This window comes from Dendropsophus ebraccatus, chromosome 8, assembly GCF_027789765.1.
Source record: "Dendropsophus ebraccatus isolate aDenEbr1 chromosome 8, aDenEbr1.pat, whole genome shotgun sequence".
Taxonomy (NCBI): Eukaryota; Metazoa; Chordata; class Amphibia; order Anura; family Hylidae; genus Dendropsophus; species Dendropsophus ebraccatus.
In genome coordinates this window covers 61411368-61433376 of record NC_091461.1, presented here as the reverse complement: position 1 = coordinate 61433376, position 22009 = coordinate 61411368, and the positions used below count along the sequence as shown (strand labels likewise).

The 22009-nt window shown below is 40.6% G+C and overlaps 1 protein-coding gene across 2 annotated transcripts in view; it reads left to right on the top strand.

Annotated features, from left to right (window-relative positions):
- LRRC20 (leucine rich repeat containing 20) overlaps positions 1 to 22009 on the top strand; it is a 394968-nt gene that overhangs the window by 172757 nt on the left and 200202 nt on the right. For both annotated transcript variants that reach the window (XM_069980552.1, XM_069980550.1), the window contains exon 4: positions 12515 to 12682. In XM_069980552.1, coding sequence (XP_069836653.1) covers positions 12515 to 12682 — 168 coding nt within the window. The remainder of the gene's footprint in view (positions 1 to 12514; positions 12683 to 22009) is intronic.

Genomic DNA, 22009 nt, shown 5'->3' with positions numbered 1-22009 from the left:
AACTATGGTATCACTGAATAATCATATTCTCTGGATGTAGAATTGTTACATAGAGATTATTTCATATTACAAATAGGATAAGTATTTGCAGTAGCATAACCAGTTGTACAGATGTAATTTCATATATTTCTTAGGAGAAAACAAGATTATCAACTCAATAAAAAATAGCAAATAAAAGTAATATAACAGTGGCAAAGGGTAAAGTTATAATTGGTAAGTACAATTCCATTATGTTCATATAATCTGACAGTATATCCATATCATGTAGCACTATTACTATAATGGAGAAAAAAGGGAAGAAGAACCAAAATATCAAAGAATCAAAAGAGACAAGCTTATAGAAGCAAATTCAGGGCTAAAATGCAGATACAACATTTTTTTATTATTACAAAAAAGCCATTAAGGAAAAACCTTCATTGAGCCGGTGTATCCACCTAGCCTCCTCTCTTAACAGTAATTTATCCAAGCAGCCCTTACGTGGTCCCAGTTTTGTATGGGAGATCCCTATAAAATGTAGGGCTTCACATTTCCCAGCATGATGGGTACGTATGCGTCTCGAGATTGGTGTATCTTCTGCATTTCTAATCGTGCTTAGATGTTTGGAAATTCTCCTCCGGAACTCCTGTATCGTCTTACCAACATAAACTTTTGGGCATTCACATATTGCAATATAGATGATGCCCTTCGTTCTACAATTAATGAATTGTCTTATGTCATATGTCTTAGAGTCAACTGGATTTTGAAATTCCTTAGTTGTGGTCACAAATCCACAAAATTGGCACCTTCCACATGGATAAGACCCTACCAAGTTCCATTTTAACCAGGTTTCCTTCTTTTCACCCTCATAGTGGCTATGGACCAAGAGGTCTCGGAGGTTAGCACCCCTCCTATATGTAACACTTGGTCTTGGGCCCACCACTTCCTTCAGATCTCCATCACCCAATAAGATCTTCCAGTGCCTTTGCAGAATAGTCATTGTCATGAGGAGGCGTTAGCATCATATGTCCCTATACATCTAATTTTCTTGGCGTCCAACCGTGATGTATTAGTTACAGTATCTTCCAAGAGGGTAGTTCTGTTCTCACATAAATCTCTTTGGAAGGCTCTCTTAATGGGTTTGCGAGGGTAACCCCTCTCCTTAAACCTCTGAGATAAATTATTACATTCTTTCAAAAAGGAGGACTGATCAGAGCAATTCCTCCTAGCTCTGAGAAATTGGCCAATGGGAATCCCCCTCATCAGGGGATCAGGATGCCAGCTTGACCAATGTAATAAGTTGTTTGTAGATGTACTTTTACTATATATGTCCGTCTGTATGTTCAGAGTCTCATCAATGGAAATTGTCAAATCTAAGAAGTGTATTTCTCGATCCTGAAATTCATGAGTGAAGTACATTCCAATATTATTGTTATTGAGAATGTCAACAAAACTCTCAAAAGTGGCCTTATCCCCATCCCAAAAAATCAAAACATCATCTATAAATCTCCCCCCAAAAAGAATGTGACTAGTGAAGAAAAGTAAATCCTCACAAAAATCGTGCTCGGCCTCCCACCACCCTAAAAATAAATTAGCTCCCCATTGCTGTCCCTTTTAATTGGTGATAAAATTTTTGATCAAATAGGAAAAAATTGTGGGTGAGGACATATTTCAATAGTGACAAATTGAATTGATTGTGATCTTGTAATTGATAATTCCTTGAGTCCAGAAAATAGGAAACCGCCTTTAAACCTAAGTTGTGTCTAAGAAAATTAGATGTATAGGGACATATGATGCTAACGCCTCCTCAGTAATGGCTATTCTGCAAAGGCACTGGAAGATCTTATTGGGTGATGGAGATCTGAAGGAAGTGGTTGGCCCAAGGCCAAGTGTTACATATAGGAGGGGTGCTAACCTCCGAGACCTCTTGGTCCATAGCCACTATGAGGGTGAAAAGAAGGAAACCTGGTTAAAATGGAACTTGGTAGGGTCTCATCCATGTGGAAGGTGCCAATTTTGTGGATTTGTGACCACAACTAAGGAATTTCAAAATCCAGTTGACTCTAAGACATATGACATAAGACAATTCATTAATTGTAGAACGAAGGGCATCATCTATATTGCAATATGTGAATGCCCAAAAGTTTATGTGGGTAAGACGATACAGGAGTCCCGGAGGAGAATCTCCAAACATCTAAGCACGATTAGAAATGCAGAAGATACACCAATCTCGAGACACATACGTACCCATCACGCTGGGAAATGTGAAGCCCTACATTTTATAGTGATCTCCCATCCAAAACTGGGACCACGTAAGGGCTGCTTGGATAAATTACTGTTAAGAGAGGAGGCTAGGTGGATACACCGCCTCTCTAGTATGAGCCCCCAGGGGCTCAATGAAGGTTTTTCCTTAATGGCTTTTCTGTAATAATAAAAAATGTTGTATCTGCATTTTAGCCCTGAATTTGCTTCTATAAGCTTGTCTCTTTTGGTTCTTTGATATTTTGGTTCTTCTTCCCTTTTTTCTCCAGTATAGTAATAGTGCTACATGATATGGATATACTGTCAGATTATATGAACATAATGGAATTGTACTTACCAATTATAACTTTACCCTTTGCCACTGTTATATTACTTTTATTTGCTATTTTTTATTGAGTTGATAATCTTGTTTTCTCCTAAGAAATATATGAAATTACATTTTTACAACTGGTTATGCTACTGGAAATACTTATCCTATTTGTAATATGAAATAATCTCTATGTAACCATTCTACATCCAGGGAATATGATTATTCAGTGATACCATAGTTATGAATCTAATAGGTTGAGAGATATTTATATAAGTGCGCATGTGCGGTATATAGGATTAGTATGCAGCAAGTTCAAGTGATATTGTTGACATTGGGACTTGGCCCAATCATGTAATCGGAGCCTGGTTGATGTCATAGTCATGTGACGATTACATCAGAAACATATGACTGAATGTCACGTGCTTGCGCTGTCAATGACAAGCGGTACATGACCCGGAAGTCCTACTGCTGACAGGGATGACGTATGGAGGTCCTTCCTTATGATTGGAGTAGTGCAAGAGGAGGAGAAATAAGAGGGTAAGAGACGTCATTGGTAAGGGTATGTTGTTACGCCCACTGTCTTTGTTCATCGGTGTTGGCATTTGACGTGGGTGTAGGCGATTGGTGGATAATACCAAACATTGATGATGATGACGTTTAAATGAACATGATTGGTAAATTGTTAGTTTGACCTTAGGGGATGTTAATCATGACCTATAAATAGGGGCAAATTCCGGCGCCGCATTGTCATAAGCCCTCCTCCTGATGACGCCCATGACTGGGTGAAACTAGTTGAGGGGCTATGGGACACCTCAATCTGTCCCAGTGTTCATACATATATATATATATATATATATATATATATATATATATATATATATATATAAAATTAGTAGTGAACAGTAAATAGTCTGCAGCTATCTGGTTCACTTCATCCCTATCAGGGACATATTGACTACTAATCAGGGACAGTTGTGTGTGTGTGTTTTTAACGAGCAGTTATACACAGTTGTTTACATTTTAATAGAAGCCAATTAAAAGTTATATTTTAGATTTGGGGACCATGTAGGTGTTTTGGGGCTTTTGGCCCTTTTTGTCGGTTTGTGGATATTGGTCCACCTAGTGTTATCCCCAGAGGCACTCAATTTTTGTGTTTTAATCTCAGTAGGAGACAAAGCAATGCAGAGCTGATTCAGCTTAGTGTTGCTGCATCCCATCCACACTTCCCCTACGCTCCTTATCCCTGTCAAGCCAGAAAAGGAGAGCAGGGCACAGGTTGATTATATGCAACTTTTTAAAAAGATTCAAAATTTTTGCACTATCCCACCCTACTCAAAGGTGTATTAAAAATGTGTACATTTAGGGTATATTCACACGGGCGGGCTCGCAGCGAGATTCTCGCTGCGAGCCCGGCAGGTCCTGGCAGTTCCCATACACTACATACTTGCTGCGAGTATGTAATTATACCGCCCTTAACCCCTTCTGCTCCCCCGCTGTGTATATACTTTACCTGTCCTCGCTGCACGGGTCCGGCATCCTGCTCTCCTGTCCGGCCAATCAGTGTGTTGCCCAGCCGCAGCCACTGATTGGCCGGGCGGGAGAGCAGGACGCCGGACCCGTGCAGCAAGGACAGGTAAAGTATATACACAGCTGGGGAGCCGGCCGGGAGCAGAAGGGGTGAAGGGCGGTATAATTACATACTCGCTGCGGTCGTTTAGACCGCAGCAAGTATGTAGTGTATGGGAACTGCCAGGACCTGCCGGGCTCGCAGCGAGAATCTTGCTGCGAGCCCGTCCGTGTGAATATACCCTTATAATACATTGTGCAACATTTAATACATTTTTATGCATTTGAAGCTGCCTAAATAAGCTCAAAGAGTGGAGTTAAAAATGCCTCAAATTATATATATCTCCCCCAACCCCGTGACATAATGCTTAACAAACTGTAAGGCTTAACTGGTGAGGACTGGTTCCTCGGTTGGTGCTGAGGTGCAGTTTTGCTAAAAGTCAGGAGATAAATTTTATGTTTTATGCTTGTGAGGCTTCATTAGAATATATTGAGAAGCTTTGGAAAAGGGCATAGTGCCTCATTGCAGATTTCCAGTGAAGAATCTGCAACAAATCTGTTGCTTCTGAACATGACATTGAATAGATTATTGATCGAATGGGTGCAGTATTTCACTCCTTCACAGTCTTAAACTGTTAAGAGACTCATCTTCAGTGCAGTTGCTAATGTGTTTACCAATGAAAATGACTTATTGTATGGAGATGTTCTCTTATACAACATTCCAGAGAGAGAAAAGGAATATGTGTATAAGGATGCAATGCATGTCAGTGAATGTCAGCCTGCTTCTTTGTGAAATAGCATCAGTACCCTGGCTGCTTAATACGCTTAGATTTAGTTGAATAAAGATGTTGATCTCCAGATCTCCAGTGTTGTTTGATGAATGTGTTTGTAGCATTTCAATTATAAACCTATTACAGGTTATATATTACCTTAGGTTTTTTCTCAGTGATATGTGTTCCTTAAAAACAATATGTTTTGTGTTCTTCACAATCTTCTGTCTGTTCTAATAGTAGGATGGGAAATTTTAAATTAAATGAAGAATAGTTCATTATTTCCAAACTGGGAAATTATAGAATCCTGCTGATATTCCAAGATTGAGGCCATGGGGCATTTACTTTTCTGACAGCATTGTCTGCAGATATATTTACTGATCTAAACATGAAATCACCCGCTTGCAAACATAGAGCTTTTAGTTTGTCAGCGCAGAACTCAGTCCCTATTCACACGTCCGCAATTGTAGATCCGCAATTGCAGACAGAAAATAGGGTTGGTATATTTCAATGGCCCCCATTCACACATCCGAAGGTGTGTACAGGGCCGTGATCCGTGCCGCAAAAAAAGGCCAGACCCCAGTGCTGAAATTCTTTCACAGAAACTTCACAGAATAGAAACTTATGGGAACCGTACTTTGCAGATGCAATTCGCAAAAATATGGAACAGCAATCCGCAAATAGTGACTAATTTATTATACATTTTAATATACTTTTTAATTTTTGCGGATCAGCAAAAAATACGGATGGAATTTTAGAGGATTGGGGGTTAAAAAATGGCGGACTCAAATTTGTGGAGTGAAAAATATACTGACGTGAAATACACCCTAAGGCTATGTTCACACTACATAAAGGTACAGCCGATGGCAACAACGGCCGTACTTTGTACGGTGTGAAACACTGCCTTTACTGCTATGGGATCCCGGTCGGAGTGTATACACATCGTATACGCTCCGGCCGGAATCCCATACGGCGCCGCAAAGAACTGACATGTCAGTTTTCTGTGGCCGCAATTCAGTGAATTTCGGCCGCAGAGAGACCTGTCAGTTCACACAATGAAGCGAGCGGCTCTGGACGCTTGCTTCATTGTGTGCTGTGTGAAGTCCTGCTGCGGCCGGAATGATCTTTGGTCTCAGATGATCTTTAGTGCAGCAGAGTTCTGATGCACTATGTATACCTATATGTGATCCAAATGTATAAACAGGTCCTCTTGCAAACCCTATATACCAAACCAAAAAGAAGGTGGGATGATACCACCAAAAAAACAAATGCAGGACCAAATGTAAGAAAATATATAATTTATCTTTTATTCACAAATATGTAGAAAAATAATATACAAAATACTTTAAAAACAGTATAGGAGCTGATACATGAACAGATCCCCAGGAATTGGTGGTAGTAGATATACAAACACAATAAATATCCACAATACCAAAAATGTATACAGTATATGTGTACAGTGTTATTAATCTACATAGGCAGAGCACTGGACATTGGGCATATAGCTAAGTAATATTATATGAAGTGATATACAAAACAAATACAAATACAAAACCAATGTCTATAACCATAAATACTACCCATAGAAGTTGTCCTTAGTGCAATGACCACCATACCACTCACCTGACGTGCGTTTCGCGTATTAGCTTTATTACCCTCGATAAAGCTAATACGCGAAACGCGCGTCGGGTGAGTGGTATGGTGGTCATTGCACTAAGGACAACTTCTATGGGTAGTATTTATGGTTATAGACATTGGTTTTGTATTTGTATTTGTTTTGTATATCACTTCATATAATATTACTTAGCTATATGCCCAATGTCCAGTGCTCTGCCTATGTAGATTAATAACACCATTTACTGTATACATTTTTGGTATTGTGGATATTTATTGTGGTTGTATATCTACTACCACCAATTCCTGGGGATCTGTTCATGTATCAGCTCCTATACTGTTTTTAAAGTATTTTGTATATTATTTTTCTACATATATGTGAATAAAAGATAAATTATATATTTCCTTACATTTGGTCCTGCATTTGTTTTTTGGTGGTATCATCCCACCTTCTTTTTGGTTTGGTATATAGAGTTCTGATGCACACCCGCATCAGTGCATCAGAACTCCCCACAGCACACAATGGAGCGAGCGGCTCTGGCCACTGACAGGGTTTTCTGTGAAATGTATGCTATAAACTCTATAACTAATGGTGTATTCTGACATCATGTGAAGTACAACACAAAGACATACAAATACAAACAAGACATACACATGCTGCAAAAGAATATAGAATTTTTTTCCTGTCTGCCCCAGTTATGAAATTTTTTGTGGGTGTGTAATCCTCTCCCTTACCATGTTCTCTCACTACTTATTGGTTAAAGAGTCACTGTCGTATTTTTTTGTTGTTGCAGAAATCAATAGTCCAGGCGATTTTAAGAAACTTTGTAATTGGGTTTATTAGCCAAATCTGCCATTATCTGCATGTAAAAAGCCTTTTCCCAGGTCCCCCCCTCCTTCCTCTTTTTCATCCACTCCAAAAAAATCGGAAAATTGTGACTTGTTGCAGGAGTCATACCCTGTCTGCTCTAGGGAGAGGGGAGGGGGGAGGAGGAAGGAGGGAGTTAGCCGGCAGCAGAAAGCAGATAACAGAGGATTACAGGCACGGAGCTGGGTGACAGCTGTAATCTGAGCTCAGACAGGTCACTGGTGACTGTCACAAGAGATATCCCGTGAGGGATTTGTAGATTAACTCTTTGTTGTCCTGTTTTGGTCTTTTCTTTAGCTCTCTCCATAGGAGAACAATGAAGACAGGGGGGAGAGCTTCAAACTGCTTTTTCATGATAAAAATGCATTTTTTGGATAATAAACCCAATTACAAAGTTTCTTAAAATCGCCTGGACTTGATTTCTGCAAAAAAAAATATTTCACGACAGTGACACTTCAAGCAGTTGTTCAGTAGTACAATTCCCAGAAGGCATTACTTTCAGCTTTCTGTCACAGCCCATCAACCCTGCCTAGTTTCCTCCCACAGGACCCCTGCCAGTTCCCCATCCAAAGCTGGAGCAGAAGATTTTAGTGCGCAGCAGACTATTGCTGTGCACTCCGTAAATCTGAAGCAGCTGCTGTATTCTTTCCCTAGCAGCAACTCTGCCTGGGGCATCATTTAGCACATGGCAGCTGGCAGTACACACCTCATTGTTCCCTAAATGTAATATAGCGAGCATGCTTGGTCGAGCGCAGTGCTTGATTAAGCATTGGGGTGCTCAGTATACAAAAAGCTTGTTGAAAGGCTGCTGCAATCAGCAAGCATTAAGGGCACTATTATGCTGCGTTTACATGAAACGATAATTGGACTGATCGCAGGATTAACGATGTCGGAGTAACAATTTTTTTTCATAACGATCAGCGTTTAGACGGTACGATATATCGTACGGAAAAATCGTTTTACGATCGCGCGCCCGCAGCCCGGCCCCCCCCCGCGCGCAGCCTGGCCCCCCGCTCGCAGCCCGGCCCCCCGCTCGCAGCCCGGCCTCACGGTCAACCGCAGCCCCCTGCGCCGCCCCGATCGCCACCCCCGCTGCCGCTCTGATCGCCACCCCTGCCACCCCGATCGCCACCGCCGCTCCGATCGCCACCTCCCGCCGCCGCTGCTCTGATCGCCACCCCCGCCGCCCGATCGCCCTCCCCGCCGCCGCTCTGATCGACACCTCCGCCGCCGCTCCGATCGCCACCGCCGCTGCTCCGATCGCCCCCACCGCGAGCATACGTTACCTGCTCCGCGTAGCAGGTCTTCGACATCCCCGGCTTCGCTCTTCAGTACACTGATTGGCTGAAGAGGGGAGCCGGGAATTTTTAAACGCCTCCTCTTCAGCCAATCAGTGCTCCTCTTCAGCACTGATTGGCTGAAGAGGAGCCGTTTGAAATTCCCGGCTCCCTTCTTCAGCCAATCAATGCAAGGCAACACTGATTGGCTGAAGAGGAGCCGTTTGAAATTCCCGGCTCCCCTCTTCAGCCAATCAATGCAAGGCAGCACTGATTGTGATCGGAGCGGCGGCGGGGGGGGCCATCAGAGCTGGGATAGCGATCAGAGCGGCGGCGGGGGTGGCGATCGAGCTGGCGCAGGGGGCTGCGGATGAGCGGGGGGCCGTGCTGCGAGTGGGGGGCCGGGCGGGGCTGCGGGCGGCAGGTGGCCGGACTATCGCGCGATGACTGTTTACACGGAACGATAGGCAATTTTTTTTCAAACGACGATTTGATAACGTGTTGAAAGATCAAAATGAACGATTTCTCGTTCGTAGTTTGATCGTTCGCTGCGTTTACACGTACGATTATCGTTAGAATTCGATCGTTATCGCGCAAATTCGCTCGTTACGTGTAAACGCAGCATTACACGGGACGATTATACCCAGGTAAAATCGTTATATTGTTCAAATTTACGCGGTAATCATTCCGTGTAATTGCAGGCAATGATCGAATAATCATTTGTGTGTCGTTGATCGTTGATTTAGATCTGACCCTAAAATCATTGTTAAGCATTCGCTGTAATTCCACTTTCTTTTGCTGTAATTCCACATTTGTTCACTAATCTTTCAGTGTAATTGCACATTGTTCTTTCTTTTGCTGGGATCAGATGGAGTAAACTATCGTAGTAACGATCGTTGTAACGATTGTAACTAATAACTATCGTTCTGTGTAATATGGTTAACGATTTCAGGTTAATGATAAAAAAATCACGTTTGCGATCATTTATATTTAATCGCTCATCGTAAAAATCACTTTGTCTAATAGGACCCTAATGATGACTTTACACAGAGAGATTTATCTGACAGATTTTTGAAGCCAAAGCCAGGAATGGATTTGAAAGAGGAGAAATCTCAGTCTTTCCTTTATGACCTCTTCTGGGTTTATAGTCTGTTACTGGCTATGGCTTCAAAAATCTGTCAGATATCAATGTAAAGGCAAAAATCTGTGCAAAGGCACTCTTAGGCCATGTTCCCACTACATTAGTTCTGTAGTTATAACGGCTGTGATTACTACGGAACATAGTGCTGCCTTCTAAGGAATCCTGGCCGGAGTGTATATGTGGTAGTGAAATGGTAGAATCCAGGGATTTGATCAAATCCTGGTAAATGATGAAATGAACGCACTGTTGCATCATTTACCTAGGGATTTTATCAAATCACTGACCCCTTTCAGGGAAATGATGGAATGAATGTTCGAGGAGTCGTCCGTCTCTACGTTTGGCAGTGGAGGCGGATGGGGGAGCAGAGTGGCACACCTACTCAGCAGGCATATGACGGCAGGGGTGAACGGGAACTCCCGGCAGGCATACGGCGGCAGTGGCGGACGGGGGAGCACAGTGGCACGCCTCCTCGGCAGGCATATAGAGACTGGGCAGACGGGACCGGTGGCGGATGAGGAGCAGAGCGGCACACCTTTCTGCAGGCATGCAGCGTTGGGGCAGACGGGGGAGCAGAGCGGACAGGCCGGGGGTGCAGGAGGCATGTCGCAGGGTGGGGCGGAACAGGGAGCAGAGAGGCGGCGGACGGGGAGCAGAGTGGACAGGCTGGGGGGGGGGCAGATAGGCGATAGGGTAAGCAAATTCTATGTCGCAGGGGTAAATGATCGATCATTTCCCTGAAAGGAGTCAGACATTTGAAATAATGGAATGGCGCGGTCATTTTATCATTTTCCGGGATTTGATCAAATCCCTTAGTGATTTGATCAAATCCCCTAGTAATGATCTTTTCTGACACCAGACGTTCCGTGACCCGACCGGGTCATGGAATGACCGGTCTCTTATAACGTCAACACAGCCTTAAACCTATAGGGGGGAGGAGAATTATATTTATATCACCAAACCCTCAGGCACAAAGGCCCAGGGTACAAAAACCCCCTTAACTAACCCCCCCCTACTAACGTAAAATATAGCCTTTTTTAATCCTGTAAAAGTAAATCACTATATAAAAAACACATGTCCTCTAGCACTAGTTTAGATCAACTGTTGGTAAATAAGGAGATACACCTATCTTCCTACAATCCTGCAGTAACTGCAACACTAATAATTATAGTCACATTGCTAGAATAGATGCTGTTAAAACCACTAGTATGCCCTCTCTCATACTAGTGGTTTAAACAGCATCTATTCTAGCACTGTGACTATAATTATTAGTGTTACAGTTACTGCAGGCTGCACCATAAGAGGCAGGATTGTAGGAAGATAGGTGTATCTCCTTATTTACCAACAGTTGATCTATACTAGTGCTAGAAGACATGTGTTTTTTAATATAGTCATTTACTTTTAGACTGGATTAATAAGAGCTATATGTTACTTTAGTAGGGGGGGTTTAGTTAAGGTTTTTTTTGTACCCCGGCCTTTGTGCCTGAGGGTTTGGTGATATTAGTTACGTGAGTAACCCCAACCCATTTATGAGAGGGGTGTGTGTCATACAGAATTATATTTATGACTTAAGTCTTCTATCTTCTATCTTTACTATTGCCCATGCAGTTTGTTCTCTATAGCTGTGGTTTCATGAAATAAGATTTAAATACATATATAGTAATTTATCAAGTCAGAAAAAAAGTCATATGTACCTAACAATGGTGCCAATACAAAGTACATCTTGTCCCGCAATAAACAAGCCCTCATATAGGTATGTCGACTAGAAAATAAGGTTATAGAACTTGGAAGGAGACAATGAAAAAACAAGTTCCTTGGTCATGAAGGGGATAGGTCAATACTGAATAAAAAAATAATTAGAACTTTTCATTGTTACAAAGCTGTGAAGAAAAGCCTTTTTTCACTTGTCTTGTAATGTGCAAAGTAATCAGATTAAAAAAAAAGCTTTCATCTTAATGTAAGAAAAATGAACTTGTGCATTTATGTAGATATTGCAGTTACATACTTGTTATGGTGTTTTTTTTTATAGGCACACAAAAACACAAAAAATAAAAATAATGAAGCTCTCGGTTGGGTGGGCGGAGTGCATGACTATGTAGAGGCAGTCCCCCCCCCCCCCCCATTTGCAAAACAGGAGATTTTTTTCGCAGTTGGGGGGCTTCTTTTAGCGATGTTCATATGCATATTGTGTCTGCATCTTGCCATTAGTGGTGAGCTGTTGCATTTTTTTGTGTTTTTGCAATTTTAGCCATAGCTACATGCTTCTGCCTTGTGTGAATGGTGTTGTGTTTTAGTAACTTTTAAGAATGTCCACCTAATGTATCCAATGCTAGTGGTCACACACGCTTAAAGGGAATCTGTCAGCTGTAATTCGTGTTCCAAACTGCAAACACTGTAAAATAGCTGTTAGATTAGGAAGGAACATAGTGCCTTTTAATATATCTGTCTGTGTAATAGTATAATATATGTGCATTATAATATGTATTTTAGTTTTCATCTTTAAAAAAAACTTGCACATATCCATGTCATGCTGGTCAGTTTTGAGTAAGGTTTTGACTTTTCCAAACACTTGTGCACTGCTTGTCTTACCACTATAATTTCTATGTTAGCTGCTAATGTTCACCACATTGTCTGGCCATTATGTATACCAAAGTATTTGATCTTATTGATAAATGTATTCCTCTTATTTTTCGTTATATATGGACCTGACATTCTTATTGTTTTGTTCCACAGAACTCAATATCGAAGGAAATTTTCTTGAAAAGCTCCCTCATGAGGCTGGTCTTCTATGTAACCTCAAAATGATCAATTTAGCAAGAAATAAGCTTGACACATTCCCAGACGAGCTGACAAAAATTCAGTGTATCGAGAACATCAACCTGGAAGGCAATCAGATCAAAGGTAGGTAAAATTTTATTTTTTCATGTACTTCTGTTTCTATAATAACATTAACCAGAAATCAATGAAACAGGGACATGTTTGTTGAGTTAATTTGTACACTTGAATGATCTACAAGTCATAAATTTATTAACCCTAAACTCCTGACCTCCTAATCTTGTCCACGTGAGTGAATTAGAGTGATTGCAATGCCTATATTTGTAATTGCCTACAAAAGTTTTTTTTGCCAACCAGTGTTTCTCGACATGTTGTTATATTTTACACTTCACCAAGTTATCACGTACATTCTTGCGTCTTTTAAAGGCTATCCGGGGTCTTTTCTGTGTTATCTCACCCAAAAAATCCCAGCTTTGATATATGACCGCTCTAATCACATTCAAAGGACTGTGTTTAAATGTGAACATGAACCTATTCTCATTCCTCTTTCTCCTAGCACCTTTAAGTAAATGTTCTTGTTTCAGTTTTCTTGTCCTATTTAGTGGCTGATCAATACACTACTTAGGATACCCTTGTGCCAACAGTCATTCACTGAGACCTCTAGCCTGATGCTCAAAAGAAGCATCCGAACTATTAATTTGTTTTAAATGCAATCCATGGGGACAGCTTCCTTAACATGTTAAGGATTGCTGTAAATTTTCTAAAACTGTAATATCCAGTAGTTAATTTTGATTACCGCAAGACACATATACAAATTCTATATGATGTCCCCCAAAATTGTGCGTGAAATGCATATTAACATCTTTGGTATTTAGATATTCTACAAACTGACTGAACTGCGACTCAATCCCCGACCAGACTACTAGTATATTGTCTATGTACCTCAAATGTAACGATATGTACTTGGCAAAGGGGTTATGCATGTGAAATACCTGGTCATCCTCTAGGTCCACTAAAAACAAATTAGCAAATGTAGGGGCTACAGGTGTCCCCATTGCCATACCAGCCCGCTGGCAGTACCACCTGCCAGTGAACTGGAAAGAGTTATGGGACAAGACGTAGTGCAGTAGCTCACAAATCAAATAATTGAATATCGAGCGTTGTCTCATTTAGTAATCGACGTTCAATAGACTGGACACCTGCATCTTGTGGGAAGCAGGGTTTTTTTCTCACATGTAGCACAATTATTGTATGCAGTTTCTCTGTAACAGTTCATCAGGTTCTTATGCATCTACTAATGGAAACTGAGTAAAATACATTACTTAAAAAAATAAAAGGATAAAAAAAATTGTTGCTTTCTGTTATAATTAAGTAGACTTCTGTTTAGGTGCCTTTATCAGTTTTTTTTTTCTGATCCTTAGGTATGATTGATTTCTCTACAACTTTGATCCTATACTTAATTGTATCATAGTGCTATGTACATATCCATTACACTGTACATATCTATTACATTGCCTGTACCACTGCCATACTAGATATACTGCAAGAATGTTACCAAAGAAATAGTACCGTATTTTCCGGTGTATAAGACTAATTTTTAACCCCGAAAAATCTTCTTAGAAGTCGGGGGTCGTCTTAAACGCCGGGTATGGTCGCTCAAAAATGGCCGCATCCCCACCGTATGGGGCGACCATTATAAAAAAAAACCTGTTATATCACCTGGGGCCCGTTCCTTGCCTCTGTGTGTCTCCTGGCCCGTTCCCGACACAGGCAGTGTGACGTACACTGCCTGCATCAGGGATCCCCTGAAGCTCTTCCGAACAGCCGAGCAGCATTTTGCGGCGTATAAGGCAAACCACTGACAATCTTCTTAAAAGTCAGGGGTCGCCTTATACCCCCCAGTCACCTTATACGCCGGAAAATACAGTACATATGCCCATGCATATACGGTTTGAACCTGCTAAATGTTTATTTCTAGTCAGTCATTATGTCAGTCATTGAGTGGGGCTGCCTTCATAAACATTAAGTGAGCAGGTATTTAACGCTTTACAATATGCTAAATATGCTTTTCTGCAAAAATAATTTTGCAAAAATAATATATGCCCTACTTCTACTCAGTGTGGTAGGTTCTCTATGAGCTGTTCATTTTCATAAACCGTTGATCTCTTAAATTCATGTTCTGTTAACATTCTAGGAATAAAAACAAATCTATAATTTGTATAACACAATTCATTGAAGAGTGAAATGTTATGTTAAACATATATTTTTTTTAAATAATGTTGAAATTTTTTTTTAATTTCCATTTTGCTATTTATATTTAAAAATCATCCTGAAATCCTGCAGTTTTTAATATTGGAATTGAGTCTACAATTTAGCCAACAATTTCCATTCTGTAGAGGGTTTTAAGTGTCACTGTTCTTATAACTTTCAAAATATAAATCAACATATATAAAGCAAGTTTACAATATACATTCATTATTTTTGTTGTTGTTGTTATCATGCTGTAAAACAAAGCTGAACTTACCAAGGTCCAATGTCCAGATATTAGATTTTCTGACTGTGCTGGTTGAAAAAAGAGACTAAACACAGAGACTAAACAATTCTGGCGTGTACGGCTCAATATGTCCATCAATTACATAACTGCCTTCTCTCTGTGAGCGCTCAGATGGCCTGGGAAACACAGGACTTCTTGTTTTCTGCCATTTTTTTGTTTTTTGAGAAAAAAAGAGTCAGAAAACAGGAAATGTTGTATTTCCCATGATGACTAAAAAAAGAAATAATGAATGTAAATTGCAAACTTGCTTTATTTCACATCTACTGCTGATTTAGATTTTATAAGTTCTAACTACAGTGACACCTTTTAGCAGTATCACTCAAATTACAAGAAGTGATGGTAACAGCTCCCCCTCCCTGTACAATGACCTCGGTACAGGTCATAGGGGATGCCTATGAATCTCTTCTCTTCTCTCGCCTGTTTCTCCCTATGTTCATTGGGCTGCTTTAAAGCATATCTAAAAATGCAGTTAACGAGGCAGAACAGAAGATGTGGCAATGTGGCTGCACCCATAACAATGTGCAAAAAATGACATTTAAAAAAATTACAATCAGATATAATATCTGGTTCTAATAATTAAAAAAAGAAATAAAGGTGAAACATTCAATTTAAAGTGTACCCCTTTATATGCATCACCTGACAATATTTCTTTTATTGCCAGAGTCTGTTCATTTTCCTGACATCTAGTGACATTTGTGGGCTCTTCAGTTCCATTAACTTGTTCTCCCACCATAATCTGCATTTATTAGAAGGTGCATTTGAAACCATTGCACTATAGGGTCAGAGATGTAGAGGTTAATTACATTTGTTCTTCTTAGAAATGGAAATCGTTCTAAGCATTGCTTTTACAATTATTAGGTAGACTATACTAGAAACTCCGTGTGCATATGGTAGGAGTCATTGTTGGTAAAAAAATAAATTCTCTTAACGATTCATACCACTGCTTTGTTATCGTGGCCTGTGCAGACGTAAATGATGTATAATATATTTATAGATGTCTACTTATGTGACTGCATATATGTCCTTGCATCCCCCCCCCCTCCACAAACTCAGTTGAGTATCTTAGAGTACACAATCACGAAAATACAAACTGCTTTGCTTTCAATGATAGTATACAGAAGATGCACCTACTATTGTATTTAAAGCATACCCATCATTAAAAAAATGCACGTTTGTTAGATTAACCCTTTAGAATAGGTACTCAGTAGACGCATAGATTGTAGGCTCAGACATGCTCTCCACGTCTCCTGAATATAGCATTTGCTGAGTTCCACCCCCCACTTTCTATGATCCATCTGACTGTTAGGTCCCTATTACACCAAACAATTATCAGCTAAACTTGACTGTTCCAGACAATAATTGTTTGGTATAATAGGTCATGTCAAAAGACAACGATCAGCCGACAAGCGCAATATCTTTTAACATGTTCTATTAAAATGATAACAACAGTGACGGTCTGCTGCCTGTCACTCTGCCTAATAGGAGTGGCAGCAGAAGACCACACCACCTTGCTCTTCAATGGTCCACCGTGGTGATCTTAGGATCATCGGGGAAGCCCCTCCCACAGCTAACTGCAGCCCCTGCCTGCTCCACATTGCTCGATGTCTGTGCGTGTAATAGCACAGACAGCAAGCGAGGAACGAGGAGGAAGCGAGCAATAACAGACCATGTAATATGTCCCTTAAAAGAGATGGACTTAAAGAGGTTGGCCTTTTTATATGAACATTGTTCAGTAGTAGTAAGTGTACTCACTGCACTTACTGACAACAGCTTTCTGGTTACCACATAGAGCTAAAATCAGACTCCCGTCCTCCAGGCTGGGCTGCCCTGCTCTGTGTTGATTCTGTCCATAAGATGGCCGACATGGAGGTGCATGTGACCATGCCCGTCACCAAGTGTCCACCACTAAGCCTGTATATGCCTATGGTGGATACTGGGGGCAGTGCATGGTCACATGTTCCTCCATGTCAGCCATCGTATGGACAAACTCACTACAGGGCTGAACAGCCTAGCCTGGAGGTGGGTAGTCTGATTTTAGTTCTATGAGGTACACAGTGAACTGCTGTCAGTAAATGTAGTGAGTACACTTACAAATATTGTACACTGAGCAATTTTACTATAAAGTGGCCAACCCCTCTAAAAACGGGCAGTAAACAGCAAATTGCAGGGTAGTGAGACGCCTAATAGACTTTAAATTTTTTTCTCTAGGTTAGGAGGTTCGTACAGTTTTTTTTTTTAAATACATAAACTGTTAGGCCTCATTCGCACTATGAATTTTTTGATTAAACAACGGCCGTTGTTGCATGTTTGCAACAGCGGCCGTTGTTTAATCACAGCGGTTGATCACATTAACCCCCTATGCAATTCTATTCAGTGAACAGCGGCCACACAAAATAGACTGGGCACACAATGTAAAGCACGGCTCACGGACATATTTTACATTGTGTGCTATGGATAATTGGAGTGCGCGCACACCAGAACGGCCGCTGTTTTTCCACATCTGAACTTGACCTGTGGTCTTCTGTCTCCCAGTATAAAGCAGTTGTACTAATGGATTGGATTAATGCTGGTTTCACACTTTTTTTTTTTGGACAACTGCAATTACGGTTTTTCAAAGCTAGAAGGGGAAACAAAATATGGAAAATATAAATGGAGTACCTGTACTACATTTTTCCTGTTGGATTCACTTCTGTTTTTTTGTACAAAGACTGTATGACAGTTTTCTAAAAAAAACTACCATGTGTCAAACCAGCATTGTGGAGGATTATGTCTCTCATAGAATATAATTATGTCACTATACTAGAAATGAGGGATATTAAGGCAGCACTTACAGGTGAATATACAGTGTCCCAGAATCCCATATTATTTGTTACTGATAGCAAATATGTGTAGGTCGGCACTGTCTCCATCTTTATTCAGAGTCTTTGGGGTAACCTGTATATTGTGTGTACAACTAACGGCATTTCAGTGTATTTCTCAAAGGTTTCTTTTCAGTGACAGCAAGCATAGGCTAATGAACTGTAATAAGTTAACTGTAAGTCTGTGTTTTTGTACTTACACTTCTGCCATCTGCTTGTTGGAGGCGTTTTTTTTGGCACCCTTCCCTCTCTCAGACTATCAGAGACTTAGCTAACTCACTTCATTCCCCTGGGTTTATTGTTTTCCCGAACCCACCTGACTTTCTCTCGATTTCACTTTCACAGGACTTCTCCTTTAAAGAACTTTCAAGTAAAGTAAAAGTTTTCCAGTTTTTCTCAGACTCCTTGTGCTTGATGTCACCCACCAACACACTGTAGAAATGGGTTAACTGCTTGTATTCTCTGAGTGTTTGTTGGTACCCTGCGAAAGCTAGCTTACCACTCAGGCCCCATGACAAGTGCCACAGCAGTACCACAACACCCGCTAGCCTTTCATAAAACATCTTGCAGACCCCTCGGTCACCACAATTAAATTTGCTCAGTTTCAGTCTGCTTTATACACCAAGAGTGAAGAAATATGTACACATCTAGCCTTATGGTGTTAGAAGCCATGCATGCTTAATTCGACAACCAATATAGTTGAACAATGTACTAATTACTCTAACTTTAGTGACGAATATAAAATCAGTAAAAAAAAACACATTAGGGAATGGTGTTCCCATTACCCCTATAGTAAGTAATCATGTAAATTTTATGTCTGCTGGTGTCAATTAATCCTATTTATTCATTGAGTTCATTAACTGCAACTGTAGTGTATGAGGTCTATATGTTGGTTGTTGCGCCACCAATAAGGTAAAAACTCATATAGTAGGACATCTATTGAAAATCTAGCAATGAATACTTCAGTAGTTGCACGTCTTTTAGTCCAGGGCCACAGTAGCATTATTACGCTGAATTGTGTGGGTAAAACATGGCTTTATGTCCCTATAACTACAAGGGTACATTTTCACAGTACAGCTATTACATGCTGATGGAAGTATATCTTTATGTAATGGTCAGTGGCTGAACAATTCTGCATAGTAACCTGCAAATCCTTGTACTCATTGACCTGGTGGCATGTCACCCACATGTGATAGCTACAGTGTGCGACTATAACCTGTTTTTTAGATATGATAACAGTTTTACTCTATGTACACTATGATTATAAACAAACCAATTTGAAATGTGTAGACAATTTAATACCACCCAGGTGGTGGACCATCTTCTTATGTTTGGTGTCTCGGCATATAATCCATCATTGAAAATGGCAAATACAAGCCTTTGTTAGCAAATATTCCACTGGTTCAGGAGCCCCACCTACTTTGTAGCTCAATATATTGTGGCAAAAGAGCATCTGTTTAAAATGTTAAAGCTTTGCGGCTGTTCACTTATCATGACACTGACAATATGCAATGGTAAATAAAAAGAGAAAATTTGCCTTTCATTACATTGTGCAAATATGCATTGAGAAAGTTCATGTACATCTAAAGGGAGCCAATGGTGTGTATATCGGTATGTACAGAAACCCTTGTTAATAACTATTATTTAAATCTTGTACAAATTTAGATTCGTAACATGAATGAGAGGTTTGCTCATAAAGTATTAACAGCTATCATGCTAGCCATGGGCATTTTAGGACATGTTCTCACAATAGATTTAAATGTAAATGTTGTCTTCTTTTCTATGCTAAAATGATTGTAAAGTCCACCAGAAAGCTGCATCCCATTATTTGTAATCCATGATGTAGTTCATACAGTATGTTTCCTCTTGGATTTTGCAGCATCCAGGCTGTGGACAAGAAGCAGCAACACAGGGGGGCAGATGTTGGGGACCATGGGGCACCACACAGGCACTTGTCACGGTGAGTTAGGAGTGGGACCAGCTGGCCACCTCTGAGCGTTGGCTCGGCAGCACTGCACGCAGCTGAGAGTTGTAGTTGCTGTAGGGCAGTGGAGAGGCCTGCACCTGGCACAACTGCTGTGTGTGAGCCAATGGACAACTTGAAATACTGGTTTAATAAACCGAGATTAGCTTTATTCGCAAAACTTTGAAGGTCAAGTATAGAAGTTCACAGCTTTGAATAATACAGTCTTTTGTTTAAAGAGATACACGCTTTTTCAGGAATAAGAAATCACAGTTCTGAAAAGACAATAGAGCCTTGTAATACTTGAACACACTGAAGCTAATAGACTTAAGATAATAGACATGAGATAATACTGTAGCTGAGTTGACTTGGAAGATATAGTAGACAAGTGGATTATAACCAGAACATACTGGTAACTAGTTGAGGTATACTTTTGGTTGCACTGCGAGGTTTAGTTAGGACACTGCGGATTATTGGAAGCAGGGGCCGATTGGCATGATTGCTCAGCTGGGGCAATTGGAGAGAAGTCCTGAATTATTGGGAAAGGACATCAGCTGAACTATTATGTGGGCATAGAGTGACATACTAATAGGGATTACAGGTCCACTTAGTGGAAGAGCTAATTGTCCGAGAGACCCTCTAGGGGTCACACTTGCAATTTGCTGTAGAGAATCGGCCTTTGCCCTTAGTGAAGCTTCTGATTCAGAGTTTGGCACCTCCCTCTTATAGACTCCTTCAGAGGAAGTAGAGAAGACAGTCCAACAGCCTAATAGGTTAGCCTGTCCTCACCACAGCTCCACACATTGCTCTAGCAAGACCTGGCTAGGATACAGTAGACAGAAGAAAATACAGAATTCCCGCACAAGGCTCCTGGTAACAGGCCAGGGCCTGTAGGTACACGGTCAGCAGGCTCCCTCATAGACTTGCGTATGGAACAGCAGACTAAACTACTCTGAACCCATTAGTCCCACCCCCACTATATATATATAGAGGGCTAACAGGAGGGTATCTGATTGGGTAATAAGCTAGAAATAACCCTATGTGATAGGGTAGAGCTCCTGAGGTAACTAGCTCCGTTATTTGTTAGCAAAATATCTGAAGACAGTGGCACGAAATACATAATCAATAATAGAGACTTCAGTTAACCCTTCCATACTTTTAGCTATCAACCATACAATACAGTGAACAGTGAAACCTAGTGGCAGGAGTTGTTTAATACAGACACATGGATCCCTCTCTAGGACACTGCAATTTAAATGTAACATGTCACTTATTGAAGTAGTCTACATCCAAAATCATGACAAATTTCATAACATAGAAACAGAAAATTGTCGGCAGAAAGAGACCACTGGGTCCATCTACTGTAGTCTGCCCTATTAGTATTACCCTTCTTATTATCTTAGGATAGATATATGTTTATCCCAAGCATGTTTAAATTCTGTTATTGTAGATTTAAAAACCACATCTGCTGCACGTTTGTTCAAAGTATCTACTACTCTTTCACTAAAGTAATATTTTCTCACGTTGCTTCTGATCTTTCCCTCAACTAACCTTCTACTGTGTCCTCTTTTTTTTTAGCTCAGTTTTTTGAGCTCTGACTATACAGATTCACATCCTTAAGTCTTTCCTGATATAGTTTATGCCTCAAACCCTCCACCATTTTTGTTGCCTGTCTTTAGACCTGTTCTATTTTATCAATATTCTTTTTTAGGTGAGGTCTCTAGAACTGGACACAGTATTCCAGATGTGGCCTCACCAGAGCTCTATACAGCGGGATCACAATCCCCCTCTTCTACTGGTTATACCTCTAGCTATACACCCCAGCACACGATTTGCTTTCCCCACTCTCTGGTTGCACTAGTGATTTATTTTAAGGCTGTCAGAAATCACTACCCCTAAATCCTTCTATTCTGAAGTCTTTGCCAACACAGTACTGCTGATGTGATCCTCGGACAGAGGATTCCTCCTCCCCAAGTGTATTATTTTAAATTTAGAAACATTGAACTTCAATTTCCAATATTTGGACCACTTATCTAGCAAAACTAAATAATTTTTCATATTACTGACACCTTCAGGAG